Source organism: Bubalus bubalis, chromosome 13 (assembly GCF_019923935.1).
Source record: "Bubalus bubalis isolate 160015118507 breed Murrah chromosome 13, NDDB_SH_1, whole genome shotgun sequence".
Lineage (NCBI taxonomy): Eukaryota > Metazoa > Chordata > Mammalia > Artiodactyla > Bovidae > Bubalus > Bubalus bubalis.
Window position 1 is genome coordinate 17,333,863 of NC_059169.1, and position 19,160 is coordinate 17,353,022.

Consider the following 19,160-nt stretch of genomic DNA (forward strand, 5'->3'; position numbering starts at 1 on the left):
TATGACACCGGTGAATGCCAGGGTCCAGCCCCAGCTGATCCAGGGAGTTCGAAGTGGGGAGGGCATCGGCGAGGATCAGGATACAATAGCTTCAATTAGATATTAATTAGAGATGTAAAGAGTAATAGAATGAGGATAGCTCAATAGGAAAATTCAGTGGAGAATAGAGGCTGAGTAGCTTGGTTTACGCGAGAGACCAATAAAACTTCAAGACAAGAAGCTTGCACCACTTACATAGGCCGCAGGCGTCCTTCCGTTCTCCCGAAGGAGAGGAGACACTGAGGCCTCCCCGGTCGGATCTTAGAAGCCCAGGCATAATTAGTAAGCTTGGTGGGTTCCGCGCTCCAGATGGAGACTCAGCCAGAGTGAGAGAGAGAGCGACATGGGGAGACCAGTCTTTCGAGGAACTGATCCCAATTCTTTATTTTCCATGGTCTACTTTTATACACTGAGATGTTATGCAAAAGTCACGTGGGGTCAGCAGTCCTGACTTTTATCAAAGTCAGGTGCTTCATACAAATGTATACAGAGGTCTTAGGGGTGTTACATCATCTTCTGGCCAGGGGGCCTGCTGACAATTTATGACCCTCTCCTTGTGACAGCGGTCAGTCAACCAGGACACTTATTTCTCCAGGGGTGATTATTCTTAAAACAGACGCCACCCAAATAAAGTTACATTCCTATAGGGTGAGGGTGTAGTGGGTTTTAGTTAAGGAAAGAATTTACTTAGCCTAAGGTCTATTGTGATTTATATCAAAGGTTAATACTTCTTTCTTCTATATATTCATTAATGTGTGTAAGGGCAGGGGATGTAGAGTCTTAGCAAGAAACATTGGCTCAACAAATGAAAAACCCTTCACCAATACAATTTCTAATCAGCCCATTATACTTATGCTAACAGTTTTCTAACTTTTCTAAGGAACCTGTTTTTAGAGGGTTTAAAGCATCTCATGCCTTTCATGGTTGGGAGGCTGTGAGCAATCACATGTGGCCAGACGAGCCTGTCAGGCAGGCTAGAGAACCTTCAGAGGAGTTTGTAGGTTGAAACACTCCTATCACGCCCAGGAATTATTATTAACTGGAGCTCTAAGTTAACTCCTTCTCCGAAAGAGGTGGTGGGGGACAGCCCCCATAAAGTCAGAGGTGTAGGTAAGAGCACAAGGTAGCAAAGTAGGCAGGCTCTGGTTATGGGAGTAGATGCTCGAGGATTTCCAGGGGGACTCCTGAGGCTCAATCCCGCCTTTGCGTATGTCAAGCCTCCTTCCTCATGACCTTTGCCATGGGCGGAGTGCCTCACGCCGGCCCCCAACAGGTGAACATGACATTATTTAACGGAAACAGTCTGTGTAGATGTGATGAAGTTAAGATGAGGTAACACTGGAGCAGAGCAACCCTAAATCCAATGTGACTGACATTCTTATGAGAAGAGAAGAGACCCAGACTGACATGGGGACAATGGCCATGTGACAAGAGAGACAGAGACCACAGTGCTGCCGCTGGAAGCCAAGGAACACAAGGAAGGCCAGAGAATGCCAGAGGCTGGAATGAAGGATTGTCCCCTGGAGCCTTCAGGGGGAACACGGTCCTGCCACACCTGGATTTGGGACCCATTGCCTCTAGAACAGGGAGACGATAAACTTCTATTGTATTAAGTCACCCAGTTTGTGGTGCTTTGTTACAGTAGCTCTAGAAACTGACATCCTAGCCTGAGCCTGTATTTCTGCCTTCCCAACATTACTAAGATTTCAAATTTCTTCTGCTGTTGCTCCTCCAGCAAACATGGAAAGAATCTTTTAAATCCCACATCAGACCACCTCCCTCCTCTGCTGTGGACCATCCAATGGCTTTCATTCCACTTCCAGGCCTGCTGCCCACTGCTTGGAAACCAGCTCCCTCCCGTCCCCCTGCTCACTCTCCTCAGACACGCTGGTCTTCCTGCCATTCCTCCAAACTGCCAGGTCAGCTCCTTCCTTAGGACCCCCTGCCTCAGATCCGCTTCCCCAGGTGACTCCATGGCTCCCACCTTCATGTCACTCAGAGCCCATGAGGCACCAGATCCTTAGGGAGGCAGCCAGGATGTCACATCTTCTCCTTAAGAACAGGAGCCCCATAAAAGCAGGGCCTTGTTCTCTTGCTGCACAGGCTCCCACACGTTTCAGGCACATAGAGACCTAGGCAGGGAGACCAGCAACTGGCAACACCAGCAGAGTGGGCATCTCTGACCCGGGTGTTCGGCTCACAACCTCGCTTCTAGTGCTAATGGAAGATGCTCTTCAGGCAAACTGCACATGACATCACATGTGTACAAACAGGTATTAGTATTTCTAATTTCCAAATACTAATATACTTTGACTTAATTTGTGGAAAGTGAAAGTGAAGTCACTCAGTCGTGTCCGACTCTTTGCAACCCCTTGGACTGTAGCTTACCAGGCTCCTCTGTCCATGGGATTTTCCAGGCAGTAGTACTGGAGTGGATTGCCATTTCCTTCTCCAGGGGATGTTCCCAACCCAAGGATCAAACCTGGGTCTCCTGCATGGTAGACAGACACTTTACCTTCTGAGCCAAATTTGTGGAAGAGGAAATAAATGTTCTAAATAAAATAGCATCATTATCTTTAAAAAAAGTTTCACTAGAAGTGATAATTCAGTGATTCTACAGTAGCACTTTAATATACTTTAGGCTTTATGTGGCTTAGAGTGACATTTCTACAGGTATTTTTATTCATCCTCAAAGATATGAATATCACCAGTTCTCAGAAGAAGGGGATATAACTGAGGGAGAAGAGGGTGTTTATCACATATCCAAGGAGAGTGATCTGCTTGGAGGATCTGGCCTTCAATACATCTGAGTGTGAGCAAGCTCCACAGACTTCTAGAAATTACTTACATCTTTCAGTATCAGAATCTGAGTTGCATCTTCTAGGTATTGCAAGTGATGCGTCACTAGAATTGTGATCTTCTCACTCAAGATTTGACAAATACACCTACAAATGTAAAAGGTACAGTATGAAAAAAACACATTAATCGGGGTGATCACAACTGAAAATTCATAATTTGAAAACATGAGACAAAGACAAGACAGCCCTCAAAAATCTGTAAATACCAAATAAAACAAATTAAACACAATATTTAAGTTGATGCAAAACTAACTTCAGTTTTTGCATTGTTGAAATTTGTCATTTGATATCAGAATACATTCTAAATAAATATAGTTATGTTAAACATCATTTTAATGCTTATTTCTCACTTTATGTTTCTTTGATAATGACTTATTACTTGCTATTTATTTTATACTTCATTAAACTATGGAAATGATGTTAGACAAAAAGCAAATCCAAATGAGTTTCTTATTTGAGTTCAAAATGGGTTGCAAAGCAGTGGAGACAACTCACAATATCAACAACCCATTAGACCTAGGAACTGCTAAAGAATGTACAGCACAGTAGTGGTCAAGAAGTTTTGCAAAGGAGATGAGAGCCTTGAAGTTTAGGAGCATAGAGGCTGGCCACAGAAGTTGACAACCACCAATTGAGAGCAATCATCAAAGCTAACCCTCTTACAACTACACAAGAAGTTAGGGAAGAACTCAACATCGATCATACCACAGTTGTTTGGCATTTGAAGCAAACTGGGAAAGGTGAAAAAGCTCAAGAAGTGGGTACCTCATGAGCTGATCAAAAATATTGTTCTGAAGTGTCACCTTTTCTTATTCTATACAATAGTAATGAACCATTTCTCAATCAAACTGGGATGTGCAACAAAATGTGGATTGTATACAACTGGTGATGACCAGCTCAGTGGTTGAACTAGGAGCTCCAAAGCACTTCCCAAAGCCAAACTTGAATCAGAAAAATTGTGATCACTGGTGGTCTGCTGCCTGTCTGATATACTACAATTTTCTGAATCCCAGTGAAACCATTACATCTGATAAATACACTCAGTAAATCGATGAGATGCACTGAAAACAATAATGTCTGCAGTACTGATCAACAGAAAGGGCCCAGTTCTTCTCCATGACAACGCTCAACTTTGCATCACATTACCAACACTTCAAAGTTGAACAAATTGGTCTATGAAGTTTTGCTTCATCTGCCATATGCAGATGACCCCTCACCAACTGACTACCACTTCTCCAAGCATCTTGACAACTTTTTGCAGGGAAAGTGCATCCACAACTGGTAGGAGGCAGACAATGCTTTCCAAGAGTTCATCAAATCCTAAAGCATAGATTTTTATGCTACAAGAATAAACAAACATATCTCTCGTTGGCAAAAATGTGTTGAGTGTTTTGTTGTTGCTGCTGTTCAGGTGTTCAGTTGTGACTGACTCTTTGTGCCCCTTTGGACTGAAGCATGCCAGGCTTCCCTGACCTTCACCATCTCCCGGAGCTTGCTCAAACGCATGTCCACTGAGTTGGTGATGCCATCCAACCATCTCGTCCTCTGTCATCCTGTTCTCCTCTTCCCTTCAATCTTTCCCAGCATCAGGATCTTTTCTAATGAGTCATCTCTTCATATCAGGTTGTCAAAGAATTGGGGCATCAGTCCTTCCAATGAATATTCAGGACTGATTTCCCTTAGGATTGACTGATTTGACTCTCAAGAGTCTTCTCCAACACCACAGTTCAAAAGCATCAATTCTTTGGCACTCAACTTTCTTTATGGTCTAAATTTCACATCCATACATGACTACCGGAAAAACCATAGCTTTGTCGATACAAACCGTTATTGGCAAAGTGATATCACTGGTTTTTAATATGCTGTCTAGGTTCATCATAGCTTTTCTTCCAAGTAGAAAATGTTTTTTATTTGCATAGCTTCAGTCATCATCCACAGTGATTTTGGAGCCCAAGAAAATGAAGTCTGTCACTGTTTCCACTGTTTTGCTATCTATTTACCATGAAGTGATGGGACCAGATGTCATGATCTTAGGTTTTCTAATGTTGAGTTTTAAGCCTTTTTTTTTTCTCTCTCCTCTTTCACCTTCATCAAGAGGCTCTTTAGTTCCTCTTCACTTTCTGCTATTAGGATGGTGTCATCTGCATATCTGAGGTTGTTGATATTTCTCCTGGAAATCTTGATTCTAGCTTTTGCTTCATCCAGCCTGGCATTTCACATGATGTACACTGCATATAAGTTAAATAAGCAGGGTGACAATATACAGCCTTGATGAACTCTTTTCCCAATTTTGAACCTGTCCAATATTCTGCGTCCTATTGTAACTGTTGCTTCCTGACCTGCATGCAGATTTCTCAGGAGGCAGATCAGGTGGTCTGGTATTTCCATCTCTTGAAGAATTTTCCACAGTTTATTGTGATCCACACTGTCAAAGGCTTTAGTGTATTCAATGAAGCAGAAGTAGATGCTTTTCTAGAATTCTTTTGCTATTTTTGTGATCCAACAGATGTTGGCAATTTGATCTCTGTTTCCTCTGCCTTTTCTAAATCCAGCTTGAATATCTGGAAGTTCTTGGTTCACGTACTGTTGAAGTCTAGCTTGGAGAATTTTGAGCATTACTTTGGTACTGTGTGAAATGAGTACAATTGTGTAATAGTTTGAACATTCCTTGGCATTGTCCTTCTTTGAGATTGGAATGAAAACTGACATTTTCCAGTTCTGTGGCCCCTGCTGAGTTTTCCAAATTTGCTGGCATATTGAGTGCAGTACTTTAACAGCATCATCTTTTAGGATTTGAAATAACTCAACTGTAATTCCATCACCTCCACTACCTTTGTTTGTGGTGATGCTTCCTAAGGTGCATTTGACTTCGAACTCCAGGATGCCTGGTTCTAGGTGAGTGATCGCACCACTATGGCTATCTGGGTCATTAAGATCTTTTTTGCAAAGTTCTTCTGTGTATTCTTGCCACCTCTTCTTAATATATTCTGCTTCTGTTAGGTCCATACCGTTTCTGTCCTTTATTGTGCCCATCTTTGCATGAAATGTTCCTTTGGTATCTCTAAGTTTTTTGAGGAGATCTCTAGTCTTTCCCATTCTATTGTTTTCCTCTATTTCTTTGCACTGATCGCTGAGAAAGGCTTTCTTATCTCTCCGTGCTATTCTTTGGAACTCTGCATTCATATTGGTGTATCTTTCCTTTTCTCCTTTGCCTTTCACTTCGCTTCTTTTCTCTATTTGTAAGGCCACCTCAGACAATCATTTTGCCTTTTTGCATTACTTTTTTTGGGGGGATGGTTTTGATCACCGCCTCCTGTACAATGTTACAAGCCTTTGTCCATAGTTCTTCAGGCACTCTATCATATCTAATTCATTGAATCTATTTGCCAATTCCACTGTATAATCATAAGGAATTTGATTTAGGTCACACCTGAATGGTCTAATGGTTTTCCATACTTTCTTCATTTTAAGTCTGAATTTGTCAATAAGGAGTTCATGATCTGATCCACAGTAAGATCTCAGCCTTGTTTTTGCTGACTGTATAGAGCTTCTCCATCTTTGGCTGCCAAGATGTTGATTGTAGTGGCCCCTAATTTTGATTAACAAAGATGTGTTTGAGCCGAGTTATAATGATTTCAAGTTCATGGTCTGAAACCAAAAGTACATTTGCACCAAACTAATACAAGTCAATGATTCTCACAAGGTCCTGAAATTCATCAGCAGCAAACTTGAATCTTGCTCTGCTAAAAACTTCTAAAAAGTATTCCAGTAAAATAGGCAACAATAGCTAAACTACTTTTTTCTTTAAAAAACTCAGCTTAACAATTATTTACATGTTTCATAATGGAAAACAATTAACACCGATATTCCAAATCTTGACTGAACTAAAACACTATCTTATTACTATGTAGGAATGAGAGAAAGATTCATGTTGTATAAAATGTGTACATTTTTCTTAGATAGCTTTCAAGGTGATTCTTTATGATAGATGACATATATTAACAACAAAAAAACTGACAGGTTTTTGGTAACCTTTGCCAGAGTACATTTTCTAGAAACTTCTTCTCAAATAGTATCAGATAAAAAAAGAAATCTAACGTTGCCTCCATCAGTCTTTGTAACATCCCAGTCCCACACAGGAAAAAAATATTTTTTTCATTAGGACTGGACAACTTCCAAATATAAAAATGAAAGAACAGAATCCAAATCACAGTGGGAATCATCCAACAGCTCAGAAGACACACCAATTCTCTATAGCCAAAACATGTGTATGAACAGGCTACCCAAGATGGCTGTTCTCTTGCTTTCTTTACATCTCCTGCTTGACCTAGTGCCTGCTTCACCTACACCTACTCATGACTGACCTTTCTACACACTTGCCCCAGAGCCTAGCTAATGATTATTCTAGCTTTAGATCAGAACCCTCTACTATTCTTATTAAAGGGGAGGGAAGAGCATGGCTCTCTGCTGGTTTCCATGGTAAGAGAAGAGCCAATCTAATGTCAATTCCCCTGAAACTAGTAATCTTCCCTCCCCAACTATGTCCCCACTAGGAGCACAGACTGCTGCTATGTCTTGCCCTGCTCCCCACCGCACACAGTGAGGTGCTGGTTAGGTCCTTGCTTCAGATATGGAAGCTCACCCTAGTCATTAAACCAGTTGTGTCTCTGGTGTTGACTCCTCACTCTTTCTTCAGTCTAGCTGGGCAAGCACAGGCCTAGCAGGCCAGCAGGATGCAGCCCAACAATCCCAGTCACTTTCCTCACTTTCACTTCAAAGTGAAAGTGTTAGTCACTCAGTCATGACTGACTCTCTATGACCTCATGGACTATAGCTTGCCAACTTCCTCTGTCCATGGGAGTCTCCAGGTAAGAATACTGGAGTAGGTTGCCATTTCCTACTTAGGGGATTTAACCCAGGTCTCCTGCACTGCAGGCAAATTCTGTACCATCTAAGCCACCAGTGAAGCCCAACCTTGTTAACCCCTCAATCTGCTCCTCCATTTTAAATGCAGACCCCTAGGAACTCAGCCCCAGTCTCATCTCACAGGGTTTACAACTCCTCCAGGGAAGTGAGTAGCTAGGTCTGGGGCCCCAGTGATCATAGATGGGGTTCCACGCAGGTACTTGGGGAGCCTAAGCTCCTCACAGAGCAAATCTCAGGAACATGGACCAGAGCTCAGCCTGCTAAGTGAGTCATGTGGAGAGTCTGGAGGCAGCAGACTGCAGCTCAGTCCCTCTCACAAGCCTAATGACGTTGGACAAGTGACTAAACCTCAGTTTCTTCATCTCAGAACAAGGTCAGTGACAACTCATCCACACATTCTGAGAAATCAAACCACCAATCCGCTCAGTAAATGTCAGCTTCCTTCTCCACTCCTCCCTAACCACAAGCGGTCATATGCTTTGGACTCAGGAAGAAAAGTCCCAAAATGATACTTTGGGATTTTTTTTCTTTGTATTTTAAAACAAACATTTTGTATTTTATATTAGAGTATAGTTGATTAACAATTTGTTAGCTTCAGGTGTACAGCAAAGTGATTCAGTTATACCTACACATGTATCTATTCTTTTTCAAATACTTTCTCCATTTATGTTATTGTAGAGTATTAAGCAGCGTTCCCTGCTTTAGAGAATACAGTAGGTCCTTGTTGAATATGTATTTTAAATATAATAGTGTGTACATGTCAATCCAAAACTCACAAGAGGACACTCTGGACACTGGGTCTATGATCAGAAGCAAGAGACCAGGACGTTAACACATACACCTCATTATGTTCAAAAGAATTCATTTATTTCTTTTGACATGTCTGAGTTCAATATTTGTACCTAAGACTTCTGACTGAGTAAATCTCTCTTCAGACTTGGTACTAAAGCTTTTAAAAGTGAAATTTCTTCTCCTTAATATAAAAGTACCTGCCAACAGTTCCTGAAAGTGGATTTTAATCAAATCTAGTGGGTTGCTCTGTCCAAGATAGTGTGCATGCTTAGTCACTTCAGTCATGTCAGACTTTGCAACAGCATGGACTGTAGCCCACTAGACTCCTCTATCCATGAGATTCTCCAGGCAAGACTATTGGATGGATTGGCATGCCCTCCTCCAGGATCTTCCCGACCCCGACCAAGGGGTAGAACCTGAGTCTCCTGGCAGATTATTTAATGCTGAACACCAGGAAGCCCATGTCCAAGATAGACCAACTCAAAAGTTGTAAAATGGTTTCTTCCATTTTACATGGTAACATTTCATTGTGGTTGAAGTAATACAAATCATTACAATGAAGTTATCAGTTGATGGCCTTGAAATTTTCCCAAATAATGCTTTTTTATCCAAATCTCTAGGAAAATCCTCATGATGCCAGGAGGGTAGGGGTGAGGAATCCCTGTCATAGCACTAACACCTGTCACTGAACTCATGACAAGCCACTAGGCACTTCTCCAAGGGAAAATTCACCAAGTCATGATCAGGAGAGGGTGGAAAAGGGAGGTCAAGATCAGAGAGCTGGAGGCCCTGCCACATGGCAGTTGCCTTGCTCTCTTGTGTTCTGAAACAATCAATGTCACTTTGCACTTTTTTTATTGTGGTAAAATATAATATGGAGTTTACCATTTTTAGGTATATGGTTCAACGGTCTTAAGTACATCCACATGGTTGTGTAGTTGTTACCATCATCCATCTGCAGAGCTCTTTCATCACCCCAACACTAAGCACAAGCTACACACAGACTTTGGTGGAAGCCAAACCCCCACAGTGGATGTGGAATCCCAGCTCTTTGTGTCCAGAGCTCAGAGTTCCTCACACATTTCCCTCTTACAACTGCTGACTCTGTTGAAGTCTCTTCACTTTGCTATTCTGGACCTGCTGTACGTCAATCATGTTGCCCCAGAATTAAACACATTAACATAATATATTAGCCATCAGTAAGGTAGTCATTAATACTTTAGAATTTGGTGACAGACTTTAAAGAAGTAATTAAATTACCCTTAATTAGGTTGGGCCTGATGCACTCTGACCTTAGAAAGAGGAAACTAAGACATAAGCACAGAGACTCGAGGATACAGATGAACAGAGGAAAGACCATATGAGGATACAGCAAGGAGGATTCCATCAGGAGCCAAGGACAGAGGTCTCAGAAGAAACTGAACCTGCCCACGACACCTTAAGCCTGAGCATCCAGCCTCAAGAACTGTGAGAAAATTAATTCCCATTGTTTAAACCCTCCCACACTCCATCCATGACAGCCTGCTACAGACTAGGCATTTGTGTCCTTAATACTCATTTGCTGAAACCTAATCCCCACTGTGAAGGTCCTGGAAATGGGACATTTGGGAGGTGACCAGGTCATGAGGGTGGAGCCTGCATGAATGGGATTAGTGTCCTTATAAAAGGGACTACACAACTCCCTCACCCTTTCCCCACATGAGGACACAGGAATCGTGCCCTCACCAGACGCTGAATCTGTCAGCACCCTGAACTTGGACTTTCCCAGCCTCCAGAACGGAGATAAATAAACTGTTACTTCTAAGGCACTTAGGGTCTGGTATCCTGTAAGAGCAGCCTGGATGGACACAACCCCAGCAAACTAACACAGGACCTGAGAGTGAGAATTTCCAAACAGCTTCTCTCTGGCAAACAACTCACCCCCTAAGGCAAGGACGTGTCTGCTGTTCTCCTCACAGCCCTGCTTCCTCCTCCCTCCACTCCTGTGTTTCTACTCTTCCTTCAGCAAAAGAACTGGATCCTCTTCTCAGCCTCCACACACCTGCCCAGCCTGCAGGCCCCCAGGGCACTTCCCGCCGAGCCCAGGGCACAGGAATCTTTCCAATTTCAGTGAAAGCCTACACCTGCCACTTCTGCTTTCATTTAGCATTTCTTATCCTGCATCAAAACCCTCTAAACTTTGACTCTGTTGACCTTTTCCCAGGCATCCCTCTTAACAAACTCCACATAGAGACAGGTTCCTCAGAGGCAGGAATGAGAGCTGGGCATCCTAGTCTCCCTTATTCTACCCAGTGGGGGTCCTTCCCCTCTCCTGGCTGACTCTCCTCCTTGTAAACTAAGAGGTTTTGTGCAGGGCATCTGTAAGGGCATCGATCTCAATATACACAGCAGGACATTGATAAGTGCAGCTGGAAGGCTTATTGGCTTTAAAGAGGTGAACAACAGCAAGCGAACTAACCATGGGGGAGATGTTGAGGATGTTTTGGAAAAAAACAAGCTCACAAAGCTTTCAAAAAAGCCAGTCTAGACTCCATAAGAGGCCTTAGTCAGTGTGTGTTAAGGACACATTTTACATAGAAAAGCATCAGAGTTGTTTTACATTAATCACTGTGTGGCCAGCCAAGAGCCACTGACAACAAGTTCTAAATTCCAGAAACAGGAATGAGAGTTAAGACTCAAGCCAGATTATAGACACCTTTTTTAAATTCAAGTTGACCCCACATTGTGGATCTGAATATTAATTCTAGTAAGCATCCATGAAGCAATGTGAAATGATTGAAATAATATTCAGGTGTGGAATAAATCATTCTCAAATTCTATTAAGATTTTATTACTAGACTTAATAAAGGCTTTATTTCCAAACTGAGAATAGTAAGCATAAACCAACAAGGTCTTTCCATGGCAGCCCTATGTTAGTACCGAAAACTTCGCTTCTAATGTGCCTTTAACAAATAATGGAGGAAAAGAACCAGCAGTCAAGTACCAGGTTACCAAGTCCTACTCTCTGATTTAAAAAGTGTACATCATCTTTCTTCTTCCTGGGGTCTGGGTCCATCCACAGTGTCTGTTATCAACTGCAGGTCACAGGGGTAAATCTCCCATATATCCCTTACTCCCTAAAGCACAGACCCCACTGTCCTCCATACACTAGAAGCACCTTCTGTATGTTCCTGTCCTAACTTCATCATGATACAAGATTTCTCTACGATGGATCTTCTGTGGCGGGAAGGAAGGGGAGAGAGGAACACCAGGGCAGAGTAAGCTGAGTCTCCTGAAGCACCAAGTATTTCCTGAGCTCTCTTCCCTGATCTCTATGGGGTTCTTGGAAAGAAGAAATGAAAGAAAACAGGAGCTAACTCACTGGTCGAACAAGTGTCTGCTGACTTCTGCATCCACTGCACTGAGCGGATCGTCTAGGAGGTAGATGTCTGCGTCCTGATACACGGCTCTAGAAAACATAGAGAGACGTCAGGAGAGGACACTTCACACTCCCTGGGTCTCATCTCTGAATCATGATGTCATCCAACAACTCCAGGTTCATTCCAGGAGCCCAGGGAAGGACTAAGACCCAGCTTCACACAGGCCCATCTGGTGAGCGGGATCTGTGTGCTCACGTTCACTAGGAGCCACAGAGAAGGAGGGGCAGGATGGCAACTTAAACCCCATTTACCTTGCAAGGTTGATTCGGGCTTTCTGCCCTCCACTCAGTGTGGTTCCTCTGTCTCCTATCTCAGTTAGATCTCTATCCTCAAAAGACTGTAAATCCTATATGGAGATAGAAAAGGGGTAAAAGTAAAAGATTTAAAATGTGTTCTACTACCATCTTAAACTTTTAGCATTAGTTCTTCATACAAGTATTTAATCAACATACATTCATGCTCAGTTGCTAAGTCATATCTGACTCTTTTCTGCCCCATGGACTGTAACCAGTCAGGCTCCTCTGTCCATGGGATTTTCTGGGCAAGAATACCAGAGTGGGTTGCCATTTCCTTCTGCAGGAGATCTTTCCAACCCAGGGGCTGAATCTGTGTCTCTTGCATCTCCAGCACTGGCAGGAGAATTCTTTATCACCAAGTCACCTGGGAAGTCACAGCAGTGGGTATATATCATAGTGACTAAACTGTAACCATGAATATTAAACAAAACCTCTGTGTTTTATTTGTTTTCATCCTGTCATTTTTCACAGCAGCTAAGCACTGGACCATTTTAACAAATATTTATTTAGGACTTACTGTATGACAGGCATTGCTGTGGGCACAGTGAGTTCAGTTTTGAGGAAACAAAGCACCTAGGGTTTCTTTCCATGATGGAAGATGGACAGTATGGAAAATTAACCTGAGCACAAGTACTGAGGACAAGAAGGGAAAGGAAGCTGCTCAGGGGGATGGAGAGTGAAGGAGGAAAGAGAGTCCACACTGTGGGTGGAGGGCTCTGTTGAGAGGGGTGTGAGCAGATCTGGAGGGGAGCTCAGGCAGACCTGGAGAGGCTGCTCCTCACAGAGGGAGGGGTGAGCGCAGGGGCCACAGGGAAGATGCCTAAGGTGTTCAGGACAAGCAAGGAGGCCAGGAGAGCAGGAATTGATTAAGAATGAGGGGGGTGTGGGCAGAGACAGAGCAGGAGGAGCCTGGGGTCACGTCAATAAAAGGTGGAGGTGGGTGACAGATCTGGTCTGAAGTTTTTAAGGAGTCACACCTGTGCTTTATGGAAAACAGTCAGGGGGGATGGGTGAGGGTGGATACAAGTGAGGAAGCTACTGGAAGAATCTAGGTGAGAGACGACCATGGTCAGGACCAGAGTGAGAGCAGCAGTAATGGAGAGAGGTGTCACACTCCAGACACATGTTAAAGGTGGAACTGATAAGAACTGTTGAAGGGATGGGTGTGGGTATAAGAGAAGAGGACTGCGGTGTCTGGTACATGAGGAAGGGGAAGGACAGGGTCTCCATTTACTGAGTTGGGGAAAATGATGGATGCAGGTTTAGGAGACTTCGCTTGTGGACAAGCTGAGATGACCTGTTGGTGATGTCATGGTGCAGCTGGACATGCAAGTGTGAAGGTCTGTGCTAGAGACACAGGTGTGAGAGCCAGCAGCCCATGGTAAAGGCATAGAACTTATTTTATCAAGAAATGAGTGTGTCTTAAACTGGACATTTTGCTGATCTCAGCCTCAGCATTCGACTTTCAGAGAAGGGATAACACCTGGCCCATGTCTTCACAGTGATACTTAAGGCAAGTGACAGAGTGACAAACAAGGTCTGCTCAAGAAGGAGAGTATAAAGAGCAGGCTGGATAGGAAAAACCAAAAGGAAAGAAACAGTGTACTCAAGGGACACCTAGCATATCAGCTGGACTAAGTAAATGCTTGTCTATAGAAGCAGGAAAAACTCAAAGCTAAAAAGGAAATGAAGTTGTAACTTGAGGATCTGGGAAACAATCAAAAGTTACCTTTGAATATTATTTAAGGAGTAAATAAATAAATCAGTCTATTTTCCCCAGGGTACCGGGGGAAAAAAAAGAATAGATGACAAGAACATTCCCAAAATGACAAGATAAAAATCAGGCCTAAGTTATGCAGCATTATATTAGAAATCTTCAGTTGAGTTCAGTTCAGTTGCTCAGTTGTGTCTGACTCTTTGCGACCTCATGAATTTTAGCACACCAGGCCTCCCTGTCCATCACCAACTCCCAGAGTTCACTCAGACTCACGTCCATCAAGTCGGTGATGCCATCCAGCCATCTCATCCTCTGTTGTCCCCTTCTCCTCCTGCTCCCAATCCCTCCAAGCATCAGAGTCTTTTCCAATGAGTCAACTCTTCGTATGAGGTAGCCAAAGTACTGGAGTTTCAGCTTTAGCATCATTCCTTCCAAAGAAATCCCAGGCCTGATCTCTGTAATTATCACTTGGCACATTCCATCATAGACAAACAGAGTTTGTTAGAAGTTTATCCACTAAACCCCTCAGGCATCAACCTAGGATGCACAGCAGTACCTCTCTGCAGATGAAGCCCTCACTTCTCTGCCTGTACTTTAACAAACCTGGGGAGAAAGCAAGTAGCAGACCGGTTCCTCCATGATAAACAAGTCCTTTGCTCTCCCTAAGTCTCATTTGGAAATGAACAGAGATCATTCTGTCGTTTTTGAGATTCCATCCAAGTACTGCATTTCGGAATCTTTTGTTGACCATGATGGCTACTCCATTTCTCTTGAGGGATTCCTGTCCACAATAGTAGATATAATGGTCATCTGAGTTAAATTCATCCATTCCAGTCCATTTGAGTTTGCTGATTCCTAGAATGTCGACATTCACTCTTGCCATCTCTTGTTTGACCACTTCCAATTTGCCTTGATTCATGGACCTGACACTCCAGGTTCCTATGCAATATTGCTTTTTACAGCATCAGACTTTGCTTCTATCACCAGTCACATCCTCAGCTGGGTATTGTTTTTGCTTTGGCTCCATCCCTTCATTCTTTCTGGAGTTATTTGTCCACTCATCTCCAGTAGCATATTGTGCACCTACTGACCTGGGGAGTTTCTCTTTCAGTATCCTATCATTTTGCCTTTTCATACTATTCATGGGGTTCTCAAGGCAAGAATACTGAAGTGGTTTGCCATTCCCTTCTCCAGTGGACCACATTCTGTCAGATCTCTCCACCATGACCCGCCTGTCTTGGGTTGCCCCACAGGCATGGCTTAGTTTCATTGAGTTAGACAAGGCTGTGGTTCTAGTGTGATTAGATTGACTAGTTTTCTGTGAGTACAGTTTCAGTGTGTCTGCCCTCTGATGCCCTCTTGATGCCCTCTTTGCAACACAAAACTAGATTGACTAGTTTTCTGTGAGTACAGTTTCAGTGTGTCTGCCCTCTGATGCCCTACTTGCAACACCTCTTGCAACACCTCTCTTACCTTGGGCATGGGGTATCTCTTCACAGCTGCTCCAGCAAACTGCAGTAATCCAAGTCTATGCCCCAACCAGTAATGCTGAAGAAGCTGAAGTTGAACGGTTCTATGAAGACCTACAAGACCTTTTAGAACTAACACCCCTAAAAGATGTCCTTTTCATTACAGGGGACTGGAATGCAAAATTAGGAAGTCAAGAAACACCTGGAGTAACAGACAAATTTGGCCTTGGAATACGGAATGAAGCAGGGCAAAGACTAATAGAGTTTTGCCAAGAAAATACACTGGTCATAGCAATCACCCTCTCCCAACAACACAAGAGAAGACTCTATACATGGACATCACCAGATGATCAACACCAAAATCAGATTGATTATGTTCTTTGCAGCCAAAGATGGAGAAGCTCTATACAGTCAACAAAAACAAGACCAGGAGCTGACTGTGGCTCAGATCATGAAGATAGTAAGGAAAAACACTAGACCATTCAGGCATGACCTAAATCAAATCCCTTATGATTATACAGTGGAAGTGAGAAATCGATTTAAGGGCCTACATATGATAGATAGAGTGCCTGATGAGGTATGGAATGAGGTTCGTGACATTGTACAGGAGACAGGGATCAAGACCATCCCCATGGAAAAGAAATGCAAAAAAGCAAAATGGCTGTCTGGGGAGGCCTTACAAATAGCTGTGAAAAGAAGAGAAGTGAAAAGCAAAGGAGAAAAGGAAAGATATAAGCATCTGAATGCAGAGTTCCAAAGAATAGCAAGAAGAGATAAGAAAGCCTCCTGAGCAATCAATGCAAAGAAATAGAGGAAAACAACAGGATGGGAAAGACTAGAGATCTCTTCAAGAAAATTAGAGATACCAAGGGAACATTTCATGCAAAGATGGGAACAATAAAGGACAGAAATGGTATGGACTTAACAGAGCAGAAGATATTAAGAGGAGGTGGCAAGAATACACAGAAGAACTGTACAAAAAAGATCTTCACAACCCAGATAATCACAATGGTGTGGTCACTCACCTAGAGCCAGACATCCCGGAATGTGAAGTCAAGTGGGCCTTAGAAAGCATCACTACAAACAAAGCTAGTAGAGGTGATAGATTTTCAATGGAGCTATTTCAAATCCTGAAAGATGATGCTGTGAAAGTGCCACACTCAATATGCCAGCAAGTTTGGAAAACTCAGCAGTGGCCACAGGACTGGAAAAGGTGAGTTTTCATTCCAATCCCAAAGAAAGGCAATGCCAAAGAATGCTCAAACTACTGCACAATTGCACTCATCTCACATGCTAGTAAAGTAATGCTCAAAATTCTCCAAGCTAGGCTTCAGCAATACATGAACCATGAACTTCCTAATGTTTAAGCTGGTTTTAGAAAAGGCAGAGCAACCAGATCTGCTGGATCATAGAAAAAGCAAGAGCGTTCCAGAAAAACATCTAATTCTGCTTTATTGACTATGCCAAAGCCTTTGACTGTGTGGATCACAATAAACTGTGGAAAATTCTGAAAGAGATGGGAATACCAGACCACCTGACCTGCCTCTTGAGAAATCTGTATAGAGGTCAGGAAGCAACAGTTAGAACTGGACATGGAACAACAGACTGGTTCCAAATAGGAAAAGGAGTACGTCAAGGCTGTATATTGTCACCCTGCTTATTTAACTTATATGCAGAGTACATCATGAGAAATGCTGGACTGGAAGAAGCACAAGCTGGAATCAAGATTTCCGGGAGAAATATCAATAACCTCAGATATGCAGATGACATCACCCTTATGGCAGAAAGTGAAGAGGAACTAAAAAGCCTCTTGATGAAAGTGAAAGTGGAGAGTGAAAAAGTTGGCGTAAAGCTCACCATTCAGAAAACAAAGATCATGGCATCCCATGATCCCATTAGTCCCATCATTTCATGGGAAATAGATGAGGAAACAGTGGAAACAGTGTCAGACTTTATTTTGGGGGGCTCCAAAATCACTGCAGATGGTGACTGCAGCCATGAAATTAAAAGACGCTTACTCCTTGGAAGGAAAGTTATGACCAACCTAGATAGCTTATTCAAAAGCAGAGACATTACTTTGCCAACAAAGGTCCGTCTAGTCAAGGCTATGGTTTTTCCAGTGGTAATGTATGGATGTGAGAGTTGGACTGTGAAGAAAGCTGAGTGCCGAAGAATTGATGCTTTTGAACTATGGTGTTGGAGAAGACTCTTGAGAGTCCCATGGACTCCAAGGAGATCCAAAGAGTCCATTCTGAAGGAGATCAGCCCTGGGATTTCTTTGGGAGGAATGATGCTAAAGCTGAAACTCCAGTACTTTGGCCACCTCATGCGAAGAGTTGACTCATTGGAAAAGACTCTGACTGGCGTGAAATGGTACCTCATAGTGGTGAAACTGGAGCCTATTATACAGAGTGAAGTAAGCCAGAAAGAAAAACACCAATACAGTATGCTAATGCATATATATGGAATTTAGAAAGATGGTAACAATAACCCTGTATACGAGACAGCAAAAGAGACACTGATGTATAGAACAGTCTTATGGACTCTGGGGGAGAGGTAGAGGGTGGGAAGATTTGGGAGTATGGCATTGAAACATGTATAATATCATGTATGAAACGAGTGGCCAGTCCAGGTTTGATGCATGATACTGGATGCTTGGGGCTGGTGCACTGGGACGACCCAGAGGGATGGTATGGGGAGGGAGGAGGGAGGAGGGTTCAGGATGGGGAACACATGTATACCTGTGGTGGATTCATTTCGATATTTGGCAAAACCAATACAATATTTTAAAGTTTAAAAAAAAAAAAAAGACTCTGATGCTGGGAGGGATTGAGGGCAGGAAGAGAAGGGGACGACAGAGGATGAGATGGCTGGATGGCATCACTGACTCGATGGACATGAGTCTGAGTGAACTCCGGGAGTTGGTGATGGACAGGGAGGCCTGGCATGCTGCGATTCATGGGGTCGCAAAGAGTCAGACACGACTGAGCGACTGAACTGAACTGAACTGAACTGAAGTCTCATTTTCCTGTTCTACAGAATGTGCAGCAAAAACCAGAATCACTAAATTCAAGAATGCTGTGAGAATCTAAAGAAGTGTGTGAACACCCTCCATAAATGGGAAAAGGATATGAATTAATCATAACTTGTTATTGGTGGCTGATTCCTATTTTCTCATCAAGCCAACAGTGGGACCCTGTTCACAGTGTTGAATCGCAACATGCATAACACATGACACAATAAACATAACTCTCCATGACATCCACAGACACACAGGCACATGCAGGTTTCTAGCTCACTCAAAGCTTAATGGGGTGCTTTCAATGAAAGGCAGCAATTACTCTGTTGTGATTATTTATAATTACTTTACCTTCTTTCTTTCCTTGGCTTAGAAATTAGTACCATCTCTTGCTCCTGGTTTTCATTAAAAAAACAAACAAACAAAAAATGAGCTCTGTTCTCAGCCTCATGTGAGTGTGCACACACACACAAACACACAGAGAGTCACTTGGTGTCTCTTTCACTGTTGACAGTCCTTGCAAACTGTTCCACTTAGTTTTTATGCTTTGGTTTTACGTTGTTCAAATGGTTTTCTTCTTAAAATAGCACCATGTTGTAACACAGCAATCTTAACCACATTCTTA

At 42.9% G+C, this 19,160-nt stretch overlaps 1 protein-coding gene across 3 annotated transcripts in view; it reads right to left on the bottom strand.

The window, feature by feature from the left end:
• The window catches only part of LOC102413807 (ATP-binding cassette sub-family C member 4), a 500,000-nt gene that overhangs the window by 83,057 nt on the left and 397,783 nt on the right, over positions 1-19,160 (bottom strand). For all 3 annotated transcript variants that reach the window (XM_045162446.1, XM_025263123.3, XM_045162447.1), the window contains 3 exons: positions 12,286-12,380; positions 11,977-12,063; positions 2,888-2,984 (listed from right to left, as the gene is read on the bottom strand). In XM_045162446.1, the coding sequence (XP_045018381.1) occupies positions 2,888-2,984; positions 11,977-12,063; positions 12,286-12,380 (279 nt within the window). The remainder of the gene's footprint in view (positions 1-2,887; positions 2,985-11,976; positions 12,064-12,285; positions 12,381-19,160) is intronic.